Genomic DNA, 24,347 nt, shown 5'->3' with positions numbered 1-24,347 from the left:
GCGGATCAAGCAATGACCCCCCCCCCCCTTTTCCCCCAGTGAGAAATGTATTTCAAAATGAACAGGGCAATGCTTACTTGGTAAATCATTAATTCGAATATAATATCTTTGTTTTAATCTATTCTTCGACCATCATACAGAGAAAGAAGTTTTACAACAGTGATTTGCGTACAAGTAGATGCTAATATTGACAACGAGAAAACAATATGTGTATCAAACCGTAAAAACTTTTTGTACATGTTGACTTTCCATAGAAGGATGAAAACAGTGTTGTGATGTACATTTAGAGAGAGTGAAAAAAATAGTTCCGGCATCTGGGGCGCGTTTTACAAAAGAGCTTACGACTTACGACCAACTTTACATACTGGAGTTTTCCAGTTTTTTGTAAGATCATTCACTCCAAATGCAAAATATTGTTTTTTTTCAAATATTGAAAATTAAGCCTTAAAAAAGTGTCACTTCATTCACTCAAAGTAATAACAGTGTAATAGAATTTAAGATTTGCGACTTTGTCGTAAGTTGTTTTGTAAAATGGGTCCTTGGTTGTCAAGGGTGTGTGTCCCCAAACCAAACCAGGTTATACAAAAATAACTTGCGTTCATCAATTGGAATTTGACCAATCAGAGACAAGGATACAATAAGAATTAAATTATTCTTATACAAAAGAACAATGAACTATAATTGTTGTGCCAGTTGAAGTTTCAAACAAACATGTACCATTTAATAACCTCTGTTGTCATTGCTGTTGTTGAGCTCGTTCAAATATTTATTATGATGAACAAACAACACACGTTATGTATTGTCCTGCCTTATAGGGAGGGCAGGGGAGAGAACCGCAAACAGCTGTAACCGGAAATAGAATATGACCGTCCATGTTGTGCTGTCGTGCTCCCTCGGTCAAATAGTTAGGGTCGCTATGGAGACAGATAAAGTCGTAGGCATGCCAATAGTTATGTGCACCATCATTATTATCGGTAACTAAATATCCGTGATATTGCATGGTCCAACCACTGGGACATGTGGTTTTGGTCGGTATCATCAACACAGAGGTGGCGCTTTGCAGGTGACAAACTGCACAGGGAACGTCATCATCCTTCGCGATGTTTCCGTACGTAAACTGGTATTCACTTCCATACATATGCGCTGCCGAGTCCTGACTGGTAGGGAAGTTTGAGGGGGCATTATCCTGGTCGTGTGGTAAACAAAGTGTGTTTACACCGCCTCCCATCTCGTGACAAGGTTTACCACCTGTAATACCTGTAATATAACGTGCAGAATAGATGCACAATATCTAATAACTTCAATGGCTCGTTAAAGCACCTCATGGAAAAGTGAAGATATGGATCAGTCATCAATCTCATAATCTCACAATTCATATAAAAATACAATATTAAGAGTAGGGCTAACATCAACCCCTGGACACACCAGATCATGTGCCTAGGAGGAGTAAGCATCTCCTGTAAGACAAATTATGAAAGACGATGATAACGACCAGTGATTATTTCATAATTGAATGGTTGAAACAAGATCTCCATCATTTTATATGACCCCCCCCCCCCCCTGAATTATGAAAAAGGTTTTGCAAATAAGAAGCTTGCTAAGGAGCCCAAATTTCTCTGTGATTTGATTATGCAATAAAACATGCCTAAAAGATGCCATAAACTTGTTGTGAAAATCTAATCAACCCCGATGGGAATTATGAGAGAGTCATCATTAAGAACAGTTTGATAAGAAATACTTGTAGTAAACTGGCTTGCAAATGAATGAATTCACAAAGCCAGCTAATTTCTTGATGAAAAGTGCATATGATTAACAGCTATTTGAATATTATATTAAATTATATCAGTTTTGATCGGGATCAGTACTTTTTCTCTGGTTTGGTTCAAATTTAAAAACAAATCTCTGATATTTGGACATTTCTTTCAAAATTTATTAATCTAATTTATATCTTGTTTCCAAATGACATGTTCCTTTAGCAAATAACCGTTTCAATTTTCATGAATAATTTGTATCTAGAATAAGAAAGTAAAAAGTATCTACGAACCCTCTTGATGGGCTTTATTAAATATCTATATCATGCATCAAATCAAAGCCAAGTTTGGATTTAATAATCTGCAAATAAAACAAATTCTCTGGGGGGGTTTTAAAAACAAAAATAGCACCAAAAAAATTATTTAGAGCTTGAATCACCCTCATGATTGTGAAATCAGACTTCACCTCTGTATTTGACAAATGATTACTCCGTTTACCTGTTTTAAGCTCAGGGTGGGTAGGACCGGTCGACAGGAAATTCTCACTCCTCCTACGCACTTTATCCTACCTCTGGTATAGCCAGGGGTCTGTGTTTGCTCAACTCTTAATTTTGTAGTCCTTATAAAAGTTATGAAATTAATCCCTGTTCGTTATCTTCAACATTATCGATACATTAAATGAAAGATGAAGATAACGAACAGTGATCAATCTCATAAATCCAATAAGGAATACAAAATTAAGGGTTGGAAAAACACGGTTCCCTGGAAATACCAGAGATGGATTCAGGTACCTAGGAAGAGTAAGAACCCCCTGTCGACCGGTCACATCCACCGTGAGTCCTATATCTTGATCAAGTAAATGGTGTAATTCGTAGTCAAAATCAAAATAGAATTTTAATATAATGAGTCACCTTAGATACTGAATTCATGGCAATTTTAAAGTGCACTTATAAGATTGATCACTGTTCGTTATCTTCACCTTTTCACTAAAGTCATCAGGATCAATAGGTGTCTACTTACCGGTGTAAACTGTTTTCGTTCCGTTTATTGCCGGACAACTTTTCCGTCCCCATGTTGTGTAAATAGATCCTACATCTAATAGAATTAAACGAAATATATTCACTTACCATACAGGAATTGTTGATTGATATAGGATCAGAAAGTAAAACCAATACGGTACCAATTCTGATGCACCAGATGCGCATTTCGACAAATAACATCTCTTCAATGATGCTCAAGCTAAAATTTTGGAAATTCGAAATAACAATGAACATGTAAAAACTAAAAGAAAAACTAGAGTATCAAAAACTGGAGCCAAATTCGTCCAAGGATAAGAAATATGCATGAGGGAGATAAATTACTTTTTTTCTTAAAAGTGTTGCATATTATTGCCCAATATTGAAAATTAATGAATTATATCAAAATCGTATACAGTTCATAATGTTGCAGTTGACTGTTTTGTGGAGGTAACCAACTTCCCACCGCGAAATATCTCTTTGAGATTATCTTTACCACTAGACTTTTAATGCTATTTATATAGTTCCACCCTCTTGTGACGCCATAAGATTTCGTAAATGATTTAATAAAATTTATGCATGACAAGAACATATATTTTGTTGGAGTGTTTTTCAATACTTATTGTGTAAAACCTTGTTAATGATTAACTATTTCAAAAGTCTAAGATTTATATGAGTAATAAATTATATCTTTCAAAACTTTGTTTTCATTAAATTATTTATCAAGTCCTTGAAGCGATATATTTCCTTTATCTTTCACAAACATATTAGACATCTGTATATTTTTAAAGAAACTGTTCCATGAAACTGTTATGAATACTATTACGTCGTTTTAACCAGTTCTGTGAAATTTTGATAATGCTGGTTAAGGAAAATTACAATTTTCTAACGTTGATAACAGGTATATGTGTACTAATTGATAAAAAATTATTGATACCGCAACATATATAATCTATTATTTTTATTTGTTACTAAGATGTATTGTTTGAAGAATCAACAATCAAATATAAGATTGAACCTATAGTTCTAGAAAGGTGGAATTGCCTTAAAGTTGACAAATTTCTCAGTAAATCATTTTTATCACTCTCAAGCTATGCTAATTCAGTTCCTGGTACAATATGCTACTTTAAATAGGCTTTAGCTAGACGAAAATTTAACTAAGCATAGTATATCTTAATAAGATATTCTCTATGTGACGTGCGTTATTTAGAATTATAATGTAATAGATGCTTGAGTTGATTACCTTGGTCCGCCATTCTCGTTTGCTGGTGTTGACCAATGTCTTCAGTGTCTGCATTTCACCTGATGGAAGTGTTGAATATATATATAAAGATATGTATATAATGCGTGTGTACATGTATATTCAGTTACATTAATTGTTCAAATATATGTTGAATGATAGACCTTGGAATTACAAATCAAAAGGTAGAATACCTTTATAGACACTAGAATTACAAATCAAAAGGTACAATACCTTTCTCAGTCTTTCTGTTCAGTTTATTTTGCATCGATTGAAGCTTAGTCTGCTGGGTGTTGACCAGAGTTTCCAGCGTCTGTATCTTAGTTTTCTGCGAGTTGACCAGTGTGTCCATGTTTTGTACTTAAGTTTGTTGGGTGTTCACCAATGTTTCCAGTGCTTGCATTGATTGGATCTTAGTCTGTTGTGAGTTGACCAGCGTGCTCATTGATTGAATGGTAGTCTTCTGGGTGTCAACCAGTGTTTTTAAAGTCTGCATTTAACTGGACGGGGATTGTTTGAGGGTCACTCAGCAACAACCTGCGGTCCACCTCATGGACTGTCCGGTCCTTTAAGCTATGAACGAAACCCCCCAGCGCCAAAATCAAAAATACAAAAGGAAGATCATGTTTGAAACAAACATGGTGTTCCTTTTGTAGACTAAATAATGCACTTGTCTTGAAGAAATCAGCGAGATAAGAAATGTGGGGGATGACAGATGTATTTGATAAGAATGGCAGAAACACATTTTCTCCTAGTCCATTATGTTGCTGAATATGAATGAAGCAATCTGTCATAGATATTAGACACAACAATCTGCCGTATAATTGATACAATAATCTACCACGAAAATTTGCCACGATAATCTGTCATAAAGATTTACCACAATTTACCATGAATATTAGTCACAACAATATGCCACAACTATCAGACACAATAATTTGCCATAGATATTAGCCACTACAATCTGCCATAGATATCAGCCACAACAATTTGTCATAAATATTAGTAACAGCAATTTGTGATGAATATAAGCCACGATTTGATGTAGATATTAGCCAAAACATCTGCCATAATTTTTAGCCGGATAATTTTCCCATGAATATTAACCACATCAATCTGCCATGAATTTTAACCACAACAATCTGCAATCAATATTAACCACAATTTACCATGCATATTAACCACAACAATTTCTCGTAGATGTTAACAAAAATCATTTGCCATAAATATTTGCCAGAAAAATTCCCCATGAATATTAGCCACAATCTGCCACATATAAAAGCCACTACAATTTACCAAAGATATTAGCCCCATTCATTTACTGTAGATATTAATCAGATGTAAATCATTGCAGAATATTATCACTCCTCATTAGCTGAGTTCATTACCTGTATACACTGTCAGGGTGTCACACGTTATTGTAAATTCTCAAAACTCTTCCATACTTTTACATAGTATTGTCTTGTAGTCTGATAGCTTAATCCTAAAGATTGAGAGATGAATAAAACTCTTCAAACATAAACAATAATTCACTAAGATAAATCAAACACTTGGAGAAACAAATTGCCAATAAAAGCTGTTTGAACTGAATTTATTCAAGAGTTTTACATAAGAAGAAAATATATCTTGCTGTGGCCTTCGATTGACATTATGATACATTTCTCTATTAATAATACTTACTTTACGATTTAATACATCGTAGTTAGCTATAAATGAAAAACAGCATACTCCTCCTCATCTTTTTCTACTTAGATATTTTATTGAACATAGATATTGACGGCAAGCTAACAACTCATCTTTATGGCAAACGCTATAACTTCAGCTTCTCCGCCATTAACTCCCCAACTGTATGACAAACGGGATGATTTCAGCTTCTCCATCGTCAACTTCCCATATTTATGTAGCAATATTCCAATATCACCTACATCTGATGTTTATGTTTTTGAAATGATTCGATACGCGAGAGCATGTTCTGCGTAAGTTTATTTTTAAAATCTTTTTTAATTAGTGCAGGATACTGACTAATTCGTTTATACTACAGAACCATCAGAAGTCTTGTTTAAAGTCAATATTTTGCAAAGTCTTTGGTCGTTATAGCGATCAAACTTGCAAATACAACCTGCTATTAGGTTGGGTGCCGCTGTCGTGTTTTATAACGATTGGTAAATCACTGTTTCAAATCCGACTTTGACTACGGATCACTCCATTCATCTAAGTAAAATTAGGGATCTAATGGTGGGCATTGCCAGTTAACAGGGGATGCTTACTCCTCCTTGGCACTCGATCCCACCTCAGGGGTCCGTGTCTGTTCTAGTCTCGTTTTTTATTTTCAGTATTTATGAAATTGATCGAAGTTCGTTAAGTTAACTTTTTTGTCTAAAATATCCTTTAGATGAATAAATATGAAATTATCCCCTTCCCTATTTAAGTTTGACCAGGAACGGAAACAGATACATGAAAGGTGAAGATAACGAACAGTGATCAATATCATAATTTCTATAAGCAATACAAAATAGAGAGTTGGGCAAACACGGACCCCTGGACACACCAGAGGCAGGGTCAGTTGCCTAGGATAAGTAACCATTCCCTGTCGACCGGTCACAGCCGCAAACAGCCATGAGCCCTATATCTTGATCAGGAAACGATATTATCTTACAAAGAGTGTTTCTATTGAAATCCGGTCACCATTTATGAAATTGTCTTATGCATATGATATACAGATAAAATTTAATGATGTTTTTCGGGTTATTGCAATCAACATTTATTGATGCCAGTTTTAGATTGATGTTTTAAATAAATACATTGTACGCAATTTCGAAAATGCGATGAAGAATAATGATTGCTTGATTTCCTTCTGTGTATAGTACAATTATCATATTAATGCATTTTGAACCAAAGAAAATGAAAGATTTAGTGCACACATAAGTACACTCAGCCTTGAGCGAACGATCATCTTTAATCATTACAACGAGCAAACAACACACGTTATGTATTGACCTGACTTATAGGGAGGGCAGGGGAGAGAACCACAAACAGCTGTGACTGGATACAGAATATGTCCATCCAAATCGTGCTGTCGCGCACCCTCGGTCAAATACTCAGGGTCACCATGGAGACAGATAAAATCGGTAGCATGCCAACCTGAATCTTCATTATCGGTAACTAAATATCCGTGATATTGCATGGTCCAACCGCTGGGACACGTGGTTTTTGCCGGTATCATCAACACAGAGGTGGCGCTTTGTAGGTGACAAACTGCACACGGAACGTCATCATCTCGCGCGATGTTTCCGTATGTAAATTGGTACTCACTTCCAAATAGATGCGTTGACGATTGCAAACTAGTCGGAAAATTATTGGGCGCGTTGTCTGGGTCATGCGGTAAGCAAAGTGTGTTTACACCGCCTCCTACCTCGTGGTAAGGTTTACCGCCAGTAATACCTGAAATATGATATGCAGAAAATATCTAATAACAGGATTAAAGATACTCGAAATGTTACATTTCATTGATTCAGATTATAAGATCAAATCATTTTTAACTCCTTTAAATATATAAGATCAAGGAATACAAAACAGAGAGTTGGGCAAGCACGGACCCCTGGACACACCAGAGGTGAGATCTGGTGCCTAGTCGGAATGAACATTACCTCCCTTGTCATATGAAGTATGATTTCAAAATCGAAAGGATGATAAAAGCTCTGCATTATTTCATATGATTTTGTTTCTTTTTTCATGAATGAATGTTGTTTGGCGTGTTTCATGCCGATTGTTAAGCCGTTCTTTACACACTGATTTCGACTACAAATAACTCCGTTTATCTGATCAAGATATAGGACTCACGGTGGGTGTGACCGGTCAACAAGGGATGCTTACTCCTCCTAGGCACCTGATCCTACCTCTGGTATATCCAGAGGTCTGTGTTTGCCAAACTCTCTGTTTTGTATTGCTTATAGGAATTATGGGATTGATCGCTGTTCGTTATCTTCGCCTCTCATGAAGCAAGTGTTTTGTTTACAAATAAGAGACTTGTAAACGAGTTCAAATTTCTCCCTGATTTGATGCATGATATGAATATCTAATAACAGTATTTATTCGGTGTTTATTCGGTATATACCTACATAAAAACACACATACTCAAATACCACGGAAAACCCACGAAGGCTTGAATGTTTTTTTTTTCAATGGAGTCCTTTGTTGCACGGATGTTTGTGTTAGCTATAGGGGGTCATTTAACCGGATGAAAACCACATGTCCAAGCGGGCGACCACCATACCCTCTCACAAACCACCACTGCTGATCACGGGGATTGAACTCGGGTCACATTGGTGAGAAGCGAGGTCACTATCTATGCGCTACCCGGACACTCCAATAAACATCACCTGGGGCTAAGGTGTCCCGAGATAAATAACAGCATATTCAATTTAAAGTAAAATTCTTCCAAGGGCCGCATATTTTTTAGTAAAAATCGTTTGTCAATACATGAACAAACATTGTATCACGTGGTGAAATCCCTCGCGTAACTATTACGTCATTATACAAGTGACGTAGAGTTATTTTTATCCGTTAGATTTTCAGTTGTTTATCACCTCGGCCAGGTGAAAGTTGCACTCAAATCATTTGCAGTTTGGGCTTGATATGTCAACATTGATTTGATTAATTTAAAACGTGATCCTGACCGGTACAATATTCTCTCATATAGAGCCATTTCCATAATCTCGACAAATATATTGCACATTTCCACCATTTACTGCCAAATCTTATCTAAACAAGGCAAAATATCCCACCTTCTGTATCAAAATCCTAAATCTGCAAATAGATACCTTTGGGAATTTGCTTTGATCGAAATAAAATGTCGCCATCTTTCACCTGTGCCAAGTCGATATATTCACACGTTTGTGTTCTTTATTCTAAATGACTATACACAATGGGGGCGACTTTAAGGTCACAATGTAATAAAGAGATTACTTTAGTGCACACTACATGTAAAAAAACCCAAACATGAGACTTATACATTATCAAAGAAAACTGAAAAAAAATCATTTGACAGACAGATTTAAACATATACAGCTTGAAAATTGGATAACGGTGGTAGATAGCGGTAAAATTTATGACATTTTCCCTGCGATGCAACTATAGACCTGTACGTCGTGACGTACTTTTATATTTTGACGTCGTATAGTGTGAAGTGCACTGCGGTGCATTTTATGATGTTTGTTTTTAACTTTACTCGGGACACCTTAACCCTGTTGAGATGCCTAAAAGACTCAGACGCTCTAATTTAAAAACAATATTTATAAACATTTAGTCAAATTTCAACCAAACCCGATCGGAATTTTGAGAAAGTCATCATTAAGAACATTGTAATCAGAAAATCTTGTTGTAAAATGCCTTGCAAATGAAAAGAATTTACAAAGCAAACGAATGTTTTGACGGAAAGTACATAAAATTAACAGCTATTTGATTATTTTAGTGAATTCTATCAATTGTGATAGGGACTGGTACTTTTTCCTCTGGTTTGGTTCAAACAGTGATGACCATTTTGTTTCAATTTCTTTTAAAATTTACATATTGTAATATATCTTTTTTCCCAAATGACATATTTGTTTAGCAAATAACAGTTACAATCTTAATAAATAATTTATATCTAAACGAAAGAAAAAATAGAACGTCTACATGAGTTCTCTTGATAGACTTTCTCAAATATCTATGTCACGCTTCAAATCAAGTCGACGTTTGAATTTGAAAATCTCTTATTTGCAAAGAAAACGAATCCTTTATCATTTTGAAAAAAAAATGACCAAAAAAAAAAAATCATGTATAGAGATGGAGAGCTTGACATCGGACTTCATTTAAGCTTTTTGACTACTGATTACTCCGTTTATTTGAATATGATACAGGTTTCCCTTTTCATAAATAACTTTATCGATACATTAAATAAAAAGTAAAGATAACGAACAGCGATCAATCTCAAAACTCCTATAAGGAATACAAAATTACGAGTTGGGCAAACATGGATCCCTGGATATACCAGAGGTGGATTCAGGTACCTAGGAAGAGTAAGCATCCTCTGTCGACCGCTTACACCCACCGTGAGCTCAATGTCTTGATCAGGTAAACGGTGTAATTCGTAGTCAAAATAAAAATAAAATTTTAATGTTATGAGCGACCATAAATGCTGATTCATGGCAATATAAAAGTGCACTCATAATATTGATCACTGTTCATTGTTTTCACCTTTTCACTCAAATCATTTGGGTATCCGCAATTATTTAACGATTGATAGTTGTCTACTCACCAGTGTAAACTGTTTTCGTTCCGTTTATTGCCGGACAACTTTTCCGTCCCCATGTTGTGTAAACAGATCCTACAACTAATAGAATTAGACAAAATTAGTCACTTAACGTACAAGAAAGTGATATAGGATCAGGAAGAAGAAATAGATGACTTTTTCATAGGTTTTGCATATTATTGCCCAATATTGATACAAAAAAATAATGAATTATATCAAAATCATGAACAGTTTATAATGCTGCAGTTGACTGTAATGTGGAGGTAACCAACTTTTGACAAAATTTATTCAACTTTCCACCGTAAAATATCTCTGGCATTCTCTTTATAACTAAACTTTAAATGATATCAAAGAAGTTTTGAAAAATATCTCAGTGAATCATTTTCATCACTCTCAAGCTGTGCTAATTCAGTTCCTGGTAGAATATGTTACTTTAAATAGGCTTTAGCTAGACGAAAACTTAACTAAGCATAGTGTATCTTGTTTAGATATTTCATATCTGGTGCAGGTTAATTGGATACTATATTGTGATAGATTCTTGAGTTGATTACCTTGGTCCGCCATTTTCGTTTGCTGGTTCTGTATGGTTTGGATTTGAGATTGCTGCGTGTTGACCAATGTCTTCAGTGTCTGCATTTCACCTTAATGTAAAACTTATACGGTACCAATTTTGATGCACCAGATGCGCATTTCGACAAATGTCTTTTCAGTGATGCTCAACCGAAATGTTTGAAATCCGAAATAACTATTAAGTTTTAGAGCTAAATATAGCCAAAAACAGCGTGCCAAAAAAGTGGAGCCAAATTCGTCCAAGGATAAGAGCTATGCATGAGGGAGATAATCCTTAATTTTGAAATGAATTTCTAAATTTTATAACAGCAATTAAATATACATCCGTATTTTCAAGCTAGTAACGAAGTACTTAGCTTAATGTAATATATATATATATATATATATATATATATATATATATATATACGTGGTATATATATGTATATAATAGACAATAGAAATAGAATTACAAATCAAAAGGTAGAATACCTTGATCAGTCTTCCTGTTCAGTTGGTTTTGCATCGATTGGATCTTAGTCTGCTGTGAATTGACCAGTGTCTCCAGCGTATGAATATTTGTTTGTTGTGAGTTGACCAAAGTTTTTAATGATTGAATTGTAGTCTGCTGCGTGTTGACCAATGTTTTTAAAGTCTGCATTTCTCTTTGTATTGCCTCTAACTGGACGAGAATTGTTTGCGGGTCATTCAACAACAACCGACGGTCCACCTCAAGGACTGTTTTGGGCTTGAAGCTATGCACGACACTTCCCAGCGCCAAAATAAAATACAAAAGGAACCCCATGATTATGTGTACGAAGTAACGCACTAGTCTTCGGGAACGCAATGAGATAAGGAATGTAGGAAATGACACGTGTATTTGATAAGAGTGGCGGAAACACAAAATTTTCATTAAGGCATAATTTTCGTTATCATTCTTTCTGATCAATTTCGTTGCTGAATATGACTAAAATAGTCATCTTTAATTACTGTAAAGGTGAAGGGAAAGTAGGAGTCTCTTTCGGGCCACGTGGTAACCAGAGCGTGTCCATGCATTGTTCCACCAAAGTCATCATATATGTAGATTCCTTCGCCTGCAATTACTGAAGATGGCTATCTAATTCGTTTACCCGATCAAGTTAAAGGGCTCACGGCGGGTGTAACCGGTCGACAGGGGATGCTTACTCCTCCTAGGCAGCTGATCCCACCTTTGGTATATCCAGGGGTCCGTGTTTGCCCAACTCTCTATTTTCTATTGCTTATGTAAAACTTATACGGTACCAATTTTGATGCATCAGATGCGCATTTCGACAAATAATGTATCTTCAGTGATGCTCAGGCCGAAATATTGAAAATCCGAAATAACAATAAACGTGTAAGAACTAAAAGACCCCCCCCCCAAAAAAAAAAACCCAGCGTGCCAAAGACTGTTAGGAGTTATGAGATTGATCACTGTTCGTTATCTTCACCTTTCATATATCACTTCATTTGCATAGCATTTCAGCATCAATCAATAATTTTTTCAGTCTTAACATTTGATCTGCTATAAATATTAGCTAACAAAATTATGTAATAAATATTAGCCACAACAATCTGTCATCAATGTTAGTCAACAAATATATGCCATAAATATTACTCATAACATTCTGCTATAAATATGAACCAACAATCTGTCATAAATATTAGTCAACAATAATTTGTCATGAATATTAGCCAAAACAACATGCAAAGAATATTAGCCACAGTAATTTGTCATAGAAATTAGCCACAGCAATCTGCCATAAATATTCCCCACAACCTGTCATAAATATTGCCCACAACTGTATGAGATCAATATTACTCAACACAATATACCATAACAAATAGTCACAATAATCTGTCGTAAATATTAGTCACAATTTGCCATGAATATTAGCTACAAGATTTTGTTATGAATATTAACCATAAAAATCTGTCGTCAATTAATATTACCGACAACAATTTGCCTTGAATATTAACCACAATTTTTCATAGATATCAGTCAAATTAATATGCAATAAAAATTTACCAGAAAAAATTGCTATGAATACTAGGTACAAATTGCCATAGATATTAGCCACTGCAATCTGTTATCACAATTTATCGCAGATATTAACCACAATCTACCACAATCGTATAAATCATTGCAGAATATTATCACTCTTCAATAGCCGAGTTCATTACCTGTATACACTGTCAGGGTGTCGCACGTTATTGTAAATTCTCAAAACTCTTCCATACTTTTACATAGTATTGTCTTGTACTCTGATAGCTTAATCCTAAAGATTAAAAGATGAATAAAACTCTTCAAACATAAAAAATAATTCACTAAGATAAATCAAACACTTGGAGAAACAAATTGCCAATAAAAGCTGTTTGAACTGAATTTATTCAAGAGTTTTACATAAGAAGAAAATATATCTTGCTGTGGCCTTCGCCTTGATATTATGATACGTTGTACTTACTTTACAATATAGCCAATATGACATTACCCCTCCCCCCGCCCTTATTTAAGTTTGACCAAGAAAGGAAACAGATACACGAAAGATGAATATAACGAACAGTGATAAAACTCATAACTCCTATAAGTAATACAAAGTAGAGAGTTGGGCGAACACGGACCCCTGGATATACCAGAGGTGGGATCAGGTGCCTAGGAGGAGTAAGCATCCCCTGTTGACCGGTCACACCCACTGTGACTGTCTTGTTCAGGAATCAATATTATATCTTACAGAGTGTTTCTATTGGAATTTGGTCATCATTTCTGAAATTGTCTAATATATATGAATATTATTCAATGATTTTTTCCCGGATGATCGCAATCAACATTCATTACTACCAGTTTTGGATTGATGTTTTAAATAAAGCATTGTATGCGATTTCGAAAATTATGCGAAAGAATAATGATTGCTTGATTTCCTTCTGTGTATAGTACAATTACCATATCAATGCATTTTGAACCAAAGAAAAATGAAAGTTTAAAAATAACTACACTTAGCCTTTAACGAACGTTCATCTTTGACTTTAATCATTACAACGAGCAAACAACACACGTTATGTATTGACCCGACTTATAGGGAGGGCAGGGGAGAGAACCACAAACAGCTGCGACTGGATACAGAACATGACCGTTTAAATTATGTTGTCGCGCACCCTCGGTTAAATATTCGGGGTCACCATGGAGAGAGATAAAATCGGTAACATGCCAACCCGAATCATCATTATCGGTAACTAAATATCCGTGATATTGCATGGTCCAACCGCTGGGACACGTGGTTTTTGCCGGTATCATCAACACAGAGGTGGCACTTTGTAGGTGACAAACTGCACACGGAACGTCATCATCTCGCGCGATATTTCCGTACGTAAACTCGTACTCGTCTCCATATACATGCGCCGCCGATTGCAAACTAGTCGGGAAATTATGGGATGCGTTGTCCGGGTCATGTGGCAAACAAAGTGTGTTTACCCCGCCCCCTGGCTCGTGGTGGGGTTTCCCACCCGTTATGCCTTCAATAGATGAAACAAAAAGTTATAACAGATTAAGATATCATTTATTTTAACTGTGAATAATTAACAGAATTATCATTATGTACAGTATAGTCCAGACGAAAATGTATGTAAACGCGCAACTTGTGTGTGATTCTAGCCTACATCTACTTCACGAAACACAGTTCGAAATTGATAAATAATATCAATTATGACCCAAATCTATGTTTTACAACCGTAGTCTATGTAGACCTATGTTAATCACTAGGTGGTGCCAAAACTGAATTCATCTGAGAAAGCATAATATTGTAAAGAGCTAACATTGTGATGTGTTTTGAATATTTAGTCTAGCCTCGATTTCGCTTGCAGTTTTCATTGCTGAAATTTGTTTTGTTTTGAACATATTTTATTGTACATACATAATATACAAAACGATCAGAAACAAGTTCAAATAACTTACGAGTTCCTCTCCTTAAAAATATAACAATATATTATTGTAGAAAATTAATGTACAAAACATTTAAATTGAACATCAACTGAATCTTTTGGTTTCATGAATAAACGACTGAACATAAGAAAAAATACACTTGTTTAACTCAGAAGATAAAGTATTATTACCCCAAAGTAGAAGGTGGACATCGATAATAACTAGATCATTTAACCTCAGCAAGCTATCCATTAATTTATATCTAGCATTTGAATATTTACTGCAAATAAAGAAGAAATGATAAGCGTCTTCTTTCATACCACAAGAACATAACGGAGAATCAACAATATTGCGTCTATATAGATCGTAATTCAAAATACATGTGTGTCTAAGTTTGGTATGAATTATATTCAGAAAACGAGTATCATAGGAAAAATATGCCGGTGGTTTGGGATTGTTGATATTTTTGGAGCTAACACTCTTACGAAATTGCTTAACTGAAGTAGCTTGTCTTCATTCTATATCAAGTGAATTCCATTTTGATAAAGCATCAGGTACAAATGATTTCTTATAAAGTTCAAGTCGGCATTTTGGCATTTTATAATTGTCTCCATAACGGAGATTGTACTTGGATGTATTATTTATTTTTCTTGGGATCGTTTCTTGTAGATACTCAGGAACATCATTATTATGAACTCTGAACATGGTAACTAATTTAGCGGTCGTTCGTCTAAAAGACAGAGGCTCTAAGCCAGTTTCTAAATACAAAGAATCTCTAGATGCTAATATATGCTGAAATTTCTAAAATGAATCATTGATTTTCAAGTAAAATGTAATGAAAATATCACATATTTTAATTCGAGACAAAAACTCTAAATGGAATTTAAAAAAAAGCTAACTTCATCAAACATGAATTAACATTACAAAGGTCAGATTGAAATTAAAGTTGAATACACCGATAATAATTCTACGGCAATATGATAGTTCCTATCCGTCTTGAAGGAGATCCACACTTGCTCAAAGGGCAGTACTGAACTTTTATTCGTGCGATTAAAAAAAAGCGAGATAATAAGCACTTAAAACTGACATGAATTAATAAATATAGTATAATTCTATATGTCCGCCATATTTCTCTGCTAGTCCGCCATATTAGTTGGAATTTCTATTGTTATATGTATCGGGGTTCGCATGGTATATAAGGGGACGAGCTTTGCTACGCTTCACTTCACATCAGTGTCTTCGATTTACCTGTGCGGGTAGCTTCGACAGGTAACACGTACATCTCCGATACTAATTTATAGGACATCAAGAAGAAATGAAATCACGTTTTGGAACACCACGCAGTGCTCAAAATTATAATAAACATATCGTACAGTAGTAAATCATTCTAAATATATATATTTGGATAAATATATATAGAATGCCTTTACTTTACGTGAACGTGCGTACATTTGAAGTAAATATGTCTAAACTATACAAAAATTCGGAGAAATATTTCATCTTTTATCTATTGATAAAATGGAATAAGCAAAGAGTATACAATCTATACCATTCACAATTACTTCAAGTAAAAGGCAAAGACATAAATACTACTGTACTTATAAAAATGGCATGTATGCTCGCCATGAAAACGCATCGAATGCGGACGACTATTTACCTGGGCCTACTCGTAATATCTGTAAAGGACCGCAGATGTACGTGTACACTTGTCGAAAATACTCTAAGTAGTAGTAAAACTCCCTTTATTTGCATAATCCATGAAACAAAACGATAAACTCCATTTGCATTCCAACAGTAAACAACATTGTGCATTGTACAGACTGCGACACACTTAGGCCGTGCCGATCAGCTATCTTCAATCAGGGAAAGTATCAGAGTATGATATTTACCCTGTATTGTGCATGAATCCTTATACCATATGATTTACTGGTCAGAGTATTGCAGATTTATAAATCAGGAAATCATTTAGGTACATAAATTTGCATATACAACACTGTACGAGTGTATAGGATGAGAGAGAGAGAGAGAGAGAGAGAGAGAGAGAGAGAGATAACGACGATAGAGAGAGAGAGAGAACCGATGATCTTGTAATAATCGTGCTCTTATTAAGACAAATGATATCGTTAATTCAATAAAAAGAGAACAGTACTAGTAACTCAATATTGCTCTCATTAATTGATAATGCAGATTTATTTGATTCATTTAAAGTACGCATTAATTGAAAATTAAACATATTTTTAAATAATGTTATTTCCAATTACTTAATTTTATGCTAATTTGGCGCTCAATAGATCTTATATATCTATGCCATTTTGCGTTGTTACATTCTGCGTCGAACTCGACGCAAATTGTACTAATGCAAAATGTAATAATCGAGTTTATCATATTATGCGTCGTTATCAAACATCAAGGGCAGAGGACAAGAGTGTCTGTCACCCACCTTTAATAACAATATCCATTTTTTGTTAGTTTGTAATGCAAATAAAAGATACATTGAGTGACAACCCCTCCCCCACTTACCCCAGCTTGAAAGTTCTGATATAATAGTAGAAGACACACACCACCACCAATTAAGAAAATGAAGATATGAGGCACTCATAGTAGAGGACTCTAACCACCCCATCCGACCCCCAACGATTGAAGAAAATGAAGTGTAGGGAGAAATTATTGAGGTAGTCAAAGTAAAAGACTCTTTAACCCTTCACGCCACATTAGGACTTTGAACATCGGACAAAACATCTTGGTTTGTTTGGGCGTTTTGTTTTATTTTATTGCTGTTTTCGTTCATCTTTTTTAAGTATTATTTTGAATGGCAAGAAATTTTGAAGAATCCAATTTTCCATTTTTCCCCCTGTTGTACCCCCCCCCCCCCCCCCCCCATGAAAAATGACGATACATGTCTGGTTATTACATGTACATTTTGTTTTGCAACACATGCATGTATACTAATTGTATGGTGCATGTAGAATTGCACCCTTTACCAAGTTTTCCTTCATTTACACAGTGTAAGGAATGGTAAACCAAAATCACAAAACAAAATGCATAAAGACCAAGATATTTTCAAGCGTAGGAACTTCATTCATGAATACATAAATACATGTATTCAGAAAAATCGCATGTATGCATTGCAGGACTATAGCATTTGTGTGTTTAACGTTTCTGTAACATGCCATAATGATTGTTTTGAGGCTTGAGTGTAATTTATTCATAAATATTTTCATTTCGTAGATCTGGCGCAATGGCCATACCGTTGTACGTAGAAATTTCAAATTCAAATGTATTCGATAAGATGTTAGTATGCATAAATCAGTAAAATTCGTCTTGAGCTTTTATTTGATATGATACAATGTCAATATACTGTAATGCATTAGTAGGATATGCAGAAGGCAAGAGTATAAACATTTTCTTTTTTCATTATCAGTATCAATATCTATATGATCACGAAAAAACATTATATAATTTATATCCGGATTCATTTATACCGATTTAGATATCAATAAAAACAAAGCTGCATAGTTTGGGAGAGGGGTTTCTAATGAGTCTGATGAAATTATAAGAAGGAACCCAACATTTGCATTCAAACTAGATATACTTCAACATGAATTCATTTCTGCTCTGACTGAAAGCATGATTCTAAATTCGGGAACGAATCTTGCATACAAAATAATTAATAGGGGAACACATAAATTCGAGCTCCTTTGGAATTTAATGAAATGTAGATATGCACCTTTCTTTCAACACAAATTGATATGTTGTTTCAGGCACGAAAACAGGGGGTTGGGGTGGGCAGGAAGGCTGGTCTGCTTTCCCCACTTTTTTTGACAATTTACCTTTTTCCCCGTTATTCTAACATACTAAGTCAGTATTTTCTACATGCACAGTTCAAACTAATATTTTTTTTAAAAATTTGTAATGAATTCAAATATAAGCATCAACTCCTGTAAGTTTCCAATATATTGTCAATCACAAATTTTTAAATAGCTGGAAATTTTTAATACTTGAAAGCTTACATTTATATAAGTGATCAATTTTCTTTCCTTCTGTGAAATGATATATCATAAATCGAAGTAGGACGGTCTCTCTCTCTCTCTCTCTCTCTCTCTCTCTCTCTCTCAATGAATATGGACATACAGAGATCGTAAATAATTATGTGGTTCCAAAAGAGACAACTAAACTATATTTTCGTTTATAAATTTCCTTTCATATGAGTCTTTGTGTAATGAACTGTTTATTGTGGATTGCAAATGTAATACACGCATTTGCACACAGATGTATATTTTCGATCATTATTCCCTTATTTGTATATCCAAGTTTGTATATGATCATCGAGAAATTTTGAATTGTGCACGCAATATATCCAACCAGATATTAGATTCACCATTTCTATAAACTGCAAAACCTCGACCAGACAAGCATTCAATACAGGAAAAAATTTCGACTCTGACATCTCCCCTGATTGAAGACGCACTGTTTGGCACGGGTGAAGTGTGTCGCAGTCTGTATAATGGAATGAGAACGTGTTGTAAAGTTCTAACGAGATACAAATTGAGTTTATTATTTTGTTTCGTGGATTTATCAGAATAAAGAGAATCTAATATTTTCGGTAAGTGCACATCTCCGATACCTGTTGAATAGACGCCCGTATTTGATACTTTTTTTGGCGATTATACCTTGTGCATTGCATATTATGCATATGGCATGCACCTTTATTTTGCAAGAATTGATATAAATAATATATTTTATGCTCTTTGCCTATTCCATTCTATCAGTATGTAATTGGCAAATGATTTATCCGCATTTATTTTATTAGAAAATGCAAATACTTGCATGTACTTACAAGTAGAGCCTATGCAAGAAAAGATTCCAGAATGTTGCATTAGTATACAATCAATATTTTGTAATTTTGAGCAAAGCATAATGTTTTAAAATGTTATTTTATTTGTTTCTCATTCCCTATATATTACTATCGGAGATGTACACTGGTCGAGTCCACCTAGAAAAATCACTCAGGTGTGACAATCACATTTGGGGTATATACGGGTAGAGTAAATGAGGCTACCTGAAAGAAATATGGCGGATAAGACGAGAAAGGTGTACGTATTTATTAATTCATATCAGCTTTAAGATATACATGGACTTCACAGTAACGGGGTGGGGTGGGGTGAGGTTCAAAGCAATTAATAGTAACGAGATTCAAAAACAGCATTTTGTACATATAACTGTGTAAACGATTTTCGTCCCGTTTATAGCCGGACAGCTTTTCTTCCCCAAACCGTGTAAACAGATCCATAAACTGCATAGAAACGCACATATGTAATAAACATGACATATAATTTAAAAAAAAACCAAAAAAAAAAAAAAAAAAAAAATAACCCCCCCCCAAAAAAAAAAACAAAAAAAAAAACCCTGCACATCACATATACTTATAGAGAATAGAGAAATGTAATGATTGATCATATATAAATACAAAAGAGCACGGGGGAAAATTTTGATCAGTAATGAACAAGTTTTTCGTGCGATTATATTATCTATAAATTGTTTTTTTTCCAAGTAGGTAAATAAGCACGTGTAAGCCGAGTATGCGCGTTACCATCTTCGTGTCGTTTATTCTCCAGAGAGTGAATCTGCGTCTGTTGTGTCGTCACTTGGGTCCTCATGGTATTCATCTCCGTTTTCATAGTCTGCGTTTCCCTTTGCAACGCCTCGATTTGCGTGAGTAAAGTCTGTGGGTCGTTCAGCAATAACCGTCGGTCCTGGGTGTGAATCCCTTCCTCTTCGCTTCCAAACACATCTTGAACATTGATAAAAAGTAAGAAAACTACTGCAATATGTCTCGTGCCTCGCATTTCCAAATTTTGGCGTGTTGTACGATTGGTGATTTCTTGCGGAGATAGTCCTTTCGATACGTATAATTAATTTCTTATCAGTTGAACTTTCAAAAGGAAGTTCTCGATATCTTGTCTGCAAATTGTGAACGCTTTGTGTAGGGTCCCTCTGGAGGATTTTAATACTCTGATGATAGAAAGTAAATAATACATGTAACTTAAGTGATGCACATTTACAAAACATGTTAAACAAGGAGGGAAGGGGTGGGGGGGGGGGGGGGGGGGGGTACAGAACAGGATTAGGATTATGCTTTCATTCCGTATAGTAATTGTAATAATGGTGAAAGCTATTCTAGGGATGCTATATTTGTGCTTGAAAATTTTCGACAGCGGCCTGTTACAAATTTACTTTGTGAACAGTGGGCTGCTATATTGTAGCAGTTGCATTGTTAGCAGTTACATTGTCGACAGTGGACAGTTACATTATCGGAAATGGGCTGTTTGCTTACAATGTGGACAGTGGACTGCTACATTGTCGACAGTGGGTTGTTACATTGTCGGCAGTGGGTTGTTACATTGTGGACAATGGACTGTGACATTGTCGACAGTGGTCTGTTACATTGTCGACAGTGGGTTGTTACGTTGTGGACATTGGGCTGCTACATTGTCGACAGTGGGCTGTTACATTGTGGACAGTTAGCTATAACATCCCACTGACAGGGGTGGACATTCTTTCTAGCTACATGTACCTAGCATGTACTTTGTGTTCTCATACATCGAAAGACGATTTTTGTTGTAAACACAGAGATGCATAAATACCTGTAAACTATATGTTTACGTATTGATATGACTTAAATTCATTTCGCAAACCCCTTCCGAAAAAAAAATGCAAGTTTACTATACGATTATACGAACAAGGGGTTTAAAACATCAACATTTTATTCCATAAACACAGATGACGACAGTGCCGCTTCATAAAATTGATAAACATCTAAGTCTTTTGCTACTGTTTGACTGGGACTTAATGTCTGACAAAGTACAATAATTTAGTATTTTAATTTTTTGATAACAATTACATAGAGCTTTTCTGAAGCTCTATTGGCAGTATGTGTGATATCAAACTTGTTCAGTTCTGGTACAATGTATCTTTGTGGTATATTGACTCTTTCATTTCTTTATGGAGCCTAGGATGAAAATTCTCTGATTATAAATCTAGAGGTTGAACTGTCTTTAAATCCCGGTGTCTTCCACGGTCCGTACATATGTATATAATCCCATGTACTGTGTTATTCAATCATTTGATAAGTTTTCAAAAACAAGAGTATCAATTGAATTAAACTTCACTTAAGTTTTATCGGCTTTAAATGACAGGTAAAAACATTTTTGACAATCAGAGAAACATTTCTTGTTTTCTGTATAAACATGTACAAGCATTTCAACCCTTTAATCCCATAATTCCTTTGATATAAATGAGATACAATGTCAATTTCATGAGGATGTTGCAGATAAAAATCCGCCTGTGGGATGAATTTAAAGTCAAGAAGATTTAAAGCGTTTAATTTTACTTTTCAATTTCTGTCGTGTCGAGCTTGTCCCCGTAATTGCCTTCCTTTGGGGGTGATGTTTATAAAACCTACCCGTGTCTGACGGGCGACGCTTAATCTATTTATCTCTGCTTCAATGGAGTGGAGAATTTCATTTTCATTGTCGTCCTCTGCAGTGAGTTATATATAGGGATGTACTGTTTTCAGCTGTTTGTAGTGTCTACAAACATTTTTTGGGATAGATTCTTTGGATGTTGGAATTATTCGTGAGGATTGTGCTGTTTTCTGTTTGTGGTGACTTCAGACATTTTTTTGGGATAGATTCTTTGGGAGTTAGAATTGTTATTGAGGGTTTTGCTCGGAGTGTCTGAGATTTATAAAATGGCGGATCATAACGGGCCCTCGGTTTTACCGGAATTAAGGAGAACACTCAGTTCTCTACGGTAAGGCTCTAATTTATCTAAGATATATACAATAAGATTCTAAGATGATGGTAACATTGTAAGAACGATCGTGAATAATTTATCACATTGTGTAGTTTTAAAAGAGTCACAGACGACACACGCTGGTCCGTTGGAAAGAAGGGAAAGGGGGTGGGGGGTGGCACGCTCTGATTCAGTGTGGAGATCCGGTACTCCTTCCCAATGGGCAGTTATATATTTTTAAACAAGTTTGCAAAAATAAATAAATAAATAAATAAGATGGTGTAAATGCATAAAATATTTGATATTCTTATATCTTCAGGATAGGGTGACTCGCTATGGATAAAGATATCAAGTGGGTGGCCCTTAATTTCTTTAAAAAAAAAAATGAATCCACGCATGAATAAGTATCAATTAAGATTTTCAAAGGTAATAAAATCTTTCATTTAAGAAATAAATTTCAATTTTTAAAAAATCATGAGAGTATATGAACTGTGACGCTTTACGCTAGCGTAATTCACGAAGCGCTGGACAGTATGTTGAATGGCCAGTTCCTACCCTCGTGTATCTAAAAAAAAAAAAAAAAAAAATAAATCTAAATTTTTAAAGATAAATTCTAATCTATGACCTATAGCTCTACACTCTGTAATGAAACTGACTCACCAGCAGACAACTTTGTTAGAACCATTGACTTCAAATAAATCCCTGAGACAAAAAGGACTAACAATAACTATTAATTTATTTTAGATATTTACACTCTATATGTACTTTCATTTCTGTCAGAATATTCCAAATCCGACATATCTGACATTTTCCCAAGCTCCGGTCAGCTCAGTATATTCCGTTACGCTACAACTCCAATATCAGTAGTCCCGGAGAATTTGACGCTGTACGGAGTTTAACGTTTTCTGGCACGGTAAATATATATCAAAATCATATTAAAAAGCCAGGAAAACGTCAGTTATTTCGGATTAAAATATTCCCAGCCGTTAAAATAGTCGTACTATAATTATATATATATTAATCAAGATTCATTACAACTTCGTCCACATTCATGAGGTAATGGCCATCATTGGTAGCGATATTTAAAAAAAAATGTAAATGTAAATATTGATTGTTGGCAAAAACTAAATGAATAAATAAATAAAAAGAGCAAAATAAAAAAATAAAATAAAAACTAGTTACCCTCCCCCCCCCCCCCCTTCGAAAAATAGATAAATAAATGGCTTTTTTTTCCCCTTGAAGTTTTCTGAACATCTCCTAGTGTATGTTTGCAAAGTGTGTTTCTTTAATTTATCTAATTTTCTTTCTTTTTTTTTTTTTTTTTTTTTAAATGTCGATACGTGTATTCGTGTTTGTGAACAGATACAGCCATGAATGATTCAAAAAAAAAAAAAAAAAAAAAAAAAAAAAAAAAAAAAATTATCCATTCACAAAGAAGGATAACTCTTACCTATACGTTGTCAATGGAAGCGGAAGTGCATTCGAGAAGCCAACTGCACGCATGCTTATGGGAACGTTGATTGGCGGATTAATAATTCTGAAATAAATTGCAATAAAGTTGAACGATCATGAAGAACATAGTTTTTTTTCGATCATCACTCGAAGTATTTGAATAAATTCATAATGAAAACGATACTGATGCCACGAAAATACATAAAGATAAAGTAATACTGTTTGAGTACTCTTATTCACGCGGATGTTTATCCGCCAAAAGTTTTAGATGTTATGCGGTTTTGTCAACAGTGAGTGGTGACAGGTAATTCTATTGCATTTA

The 24,347-nt window shown here is 34.9% G+C and overlaps 3 protein-coding genes across 27 annotated transcripts in view; 1 reads left to right on the top strand and 2 right to left on the bottom strand.

Annotated features, from left to right (window-relative positions):
* The window catches only part of LOC125662605 (leucine-rich repeat-containing protein 71-like), a 102,457-nt gene that overhangs the window by 41,529 nt on the left and 36,581 nt on the right, over window positions 1-24,347 (top strand). For 2 of the 22 annotated variants that reach the window (XM_056146577.1, XM_056146576.1), the window contains exon 1: window positions 24,189-24,329. The exons of 19 other annotated variants lie outside the window; for them this stretch is intronic. The gene's annotated coding sequence lies outside the window, so the exon portion shown is untranslated. Of the gene's footprint in view, window positions 1-24,185; window positions 24,330-24,347 lie in introns of those variants that run through there. One more of the 22 variants, XM_056146572.1, reaches the window with a different exon arrangement.
* Window positions 636-12,256, bottom strand: LOC125662616 (short-chain collagen C4-like). Of its 4 annotated transcripts, XM_056146580.1 has the most exons (5): window positions 4,242-4,607; window positions 4,011-4,069; window positions 2,932-2,990; window positions 2,772-2,846; window positions 636-1,257 (listed from the first exon to the last, which is right to left on the bottom strand). In XM_056146580.1, the coding sequence occupies exons 3-5, from the start codon at window positions 2,969-2,971 to the stop codon at window positions 770-772; spliced, it is 603 nt and encodes a 200-aa protein (XP_056002555.1). In that variant the 5' UTR covers window positions 2,972-2,990; window positions 4,011-4,069; window positions 4,242-4,607; the 3' UTR covers window positions 636-769. The 4 variants fall into 4 exon arrangements, with proteins under 4 accessions (XP_056002555.1, XP_056002553.1, XP_048750852.2 ...); XM_056146578.1 differs by lacking the exons at window positions 2,932-2,990; window positions 4,011-4,069; window positions 4,242-4,607 and adding exons at window positions 10,848-10,937; window positions 11,338-11,983; XM_048894895.2 differs by lacking the exon at window positions 2,932-2,990 and having other exon boundaries at window positions 4,242-4,707.
* LOC125662613 (uncharacterized) lies at window positions 13,230-20,708 on the bottom strand. Its single transcript, XM_056146583.1, has 2 exons — window positions 20,370-20,708; window positions 13,230-14,373 (listed from the first exon to the last, which is right to left on the bottom strand). The coding sequence occupies exons 1-2, from the start codon at window positions 20,623-20,625 to the stop codon at window positions 13,895-13,897; spliced, it is 735 nt and encodes a 244-aa protein (XP_056002558.1). The 5' UTR covers window positions 20,626-20,708; the 3' UTR covers window positions 13,230-13,894.

Source organism: Ostrea edulis, chromosome 8, assembly GCF_947568905.1.
Source record: "Ostrea edulis chromosome 8, xbOstEdul1.1, whole genome shotgun sequence".
In the NCBI taxonomy this organism is placed as follows: domain Eukaryota; kingdom Metazoa; phylum Mollusca; class Bivalvia; order Ostreida; family Ostreidae; genus Ostrea; species Ostrea edulis.
The sequence above is the reverse complement of the archived record's forward strand: the minus strand, read 5'-3'. Positions and strand labels throughout refer to the sequence as shown.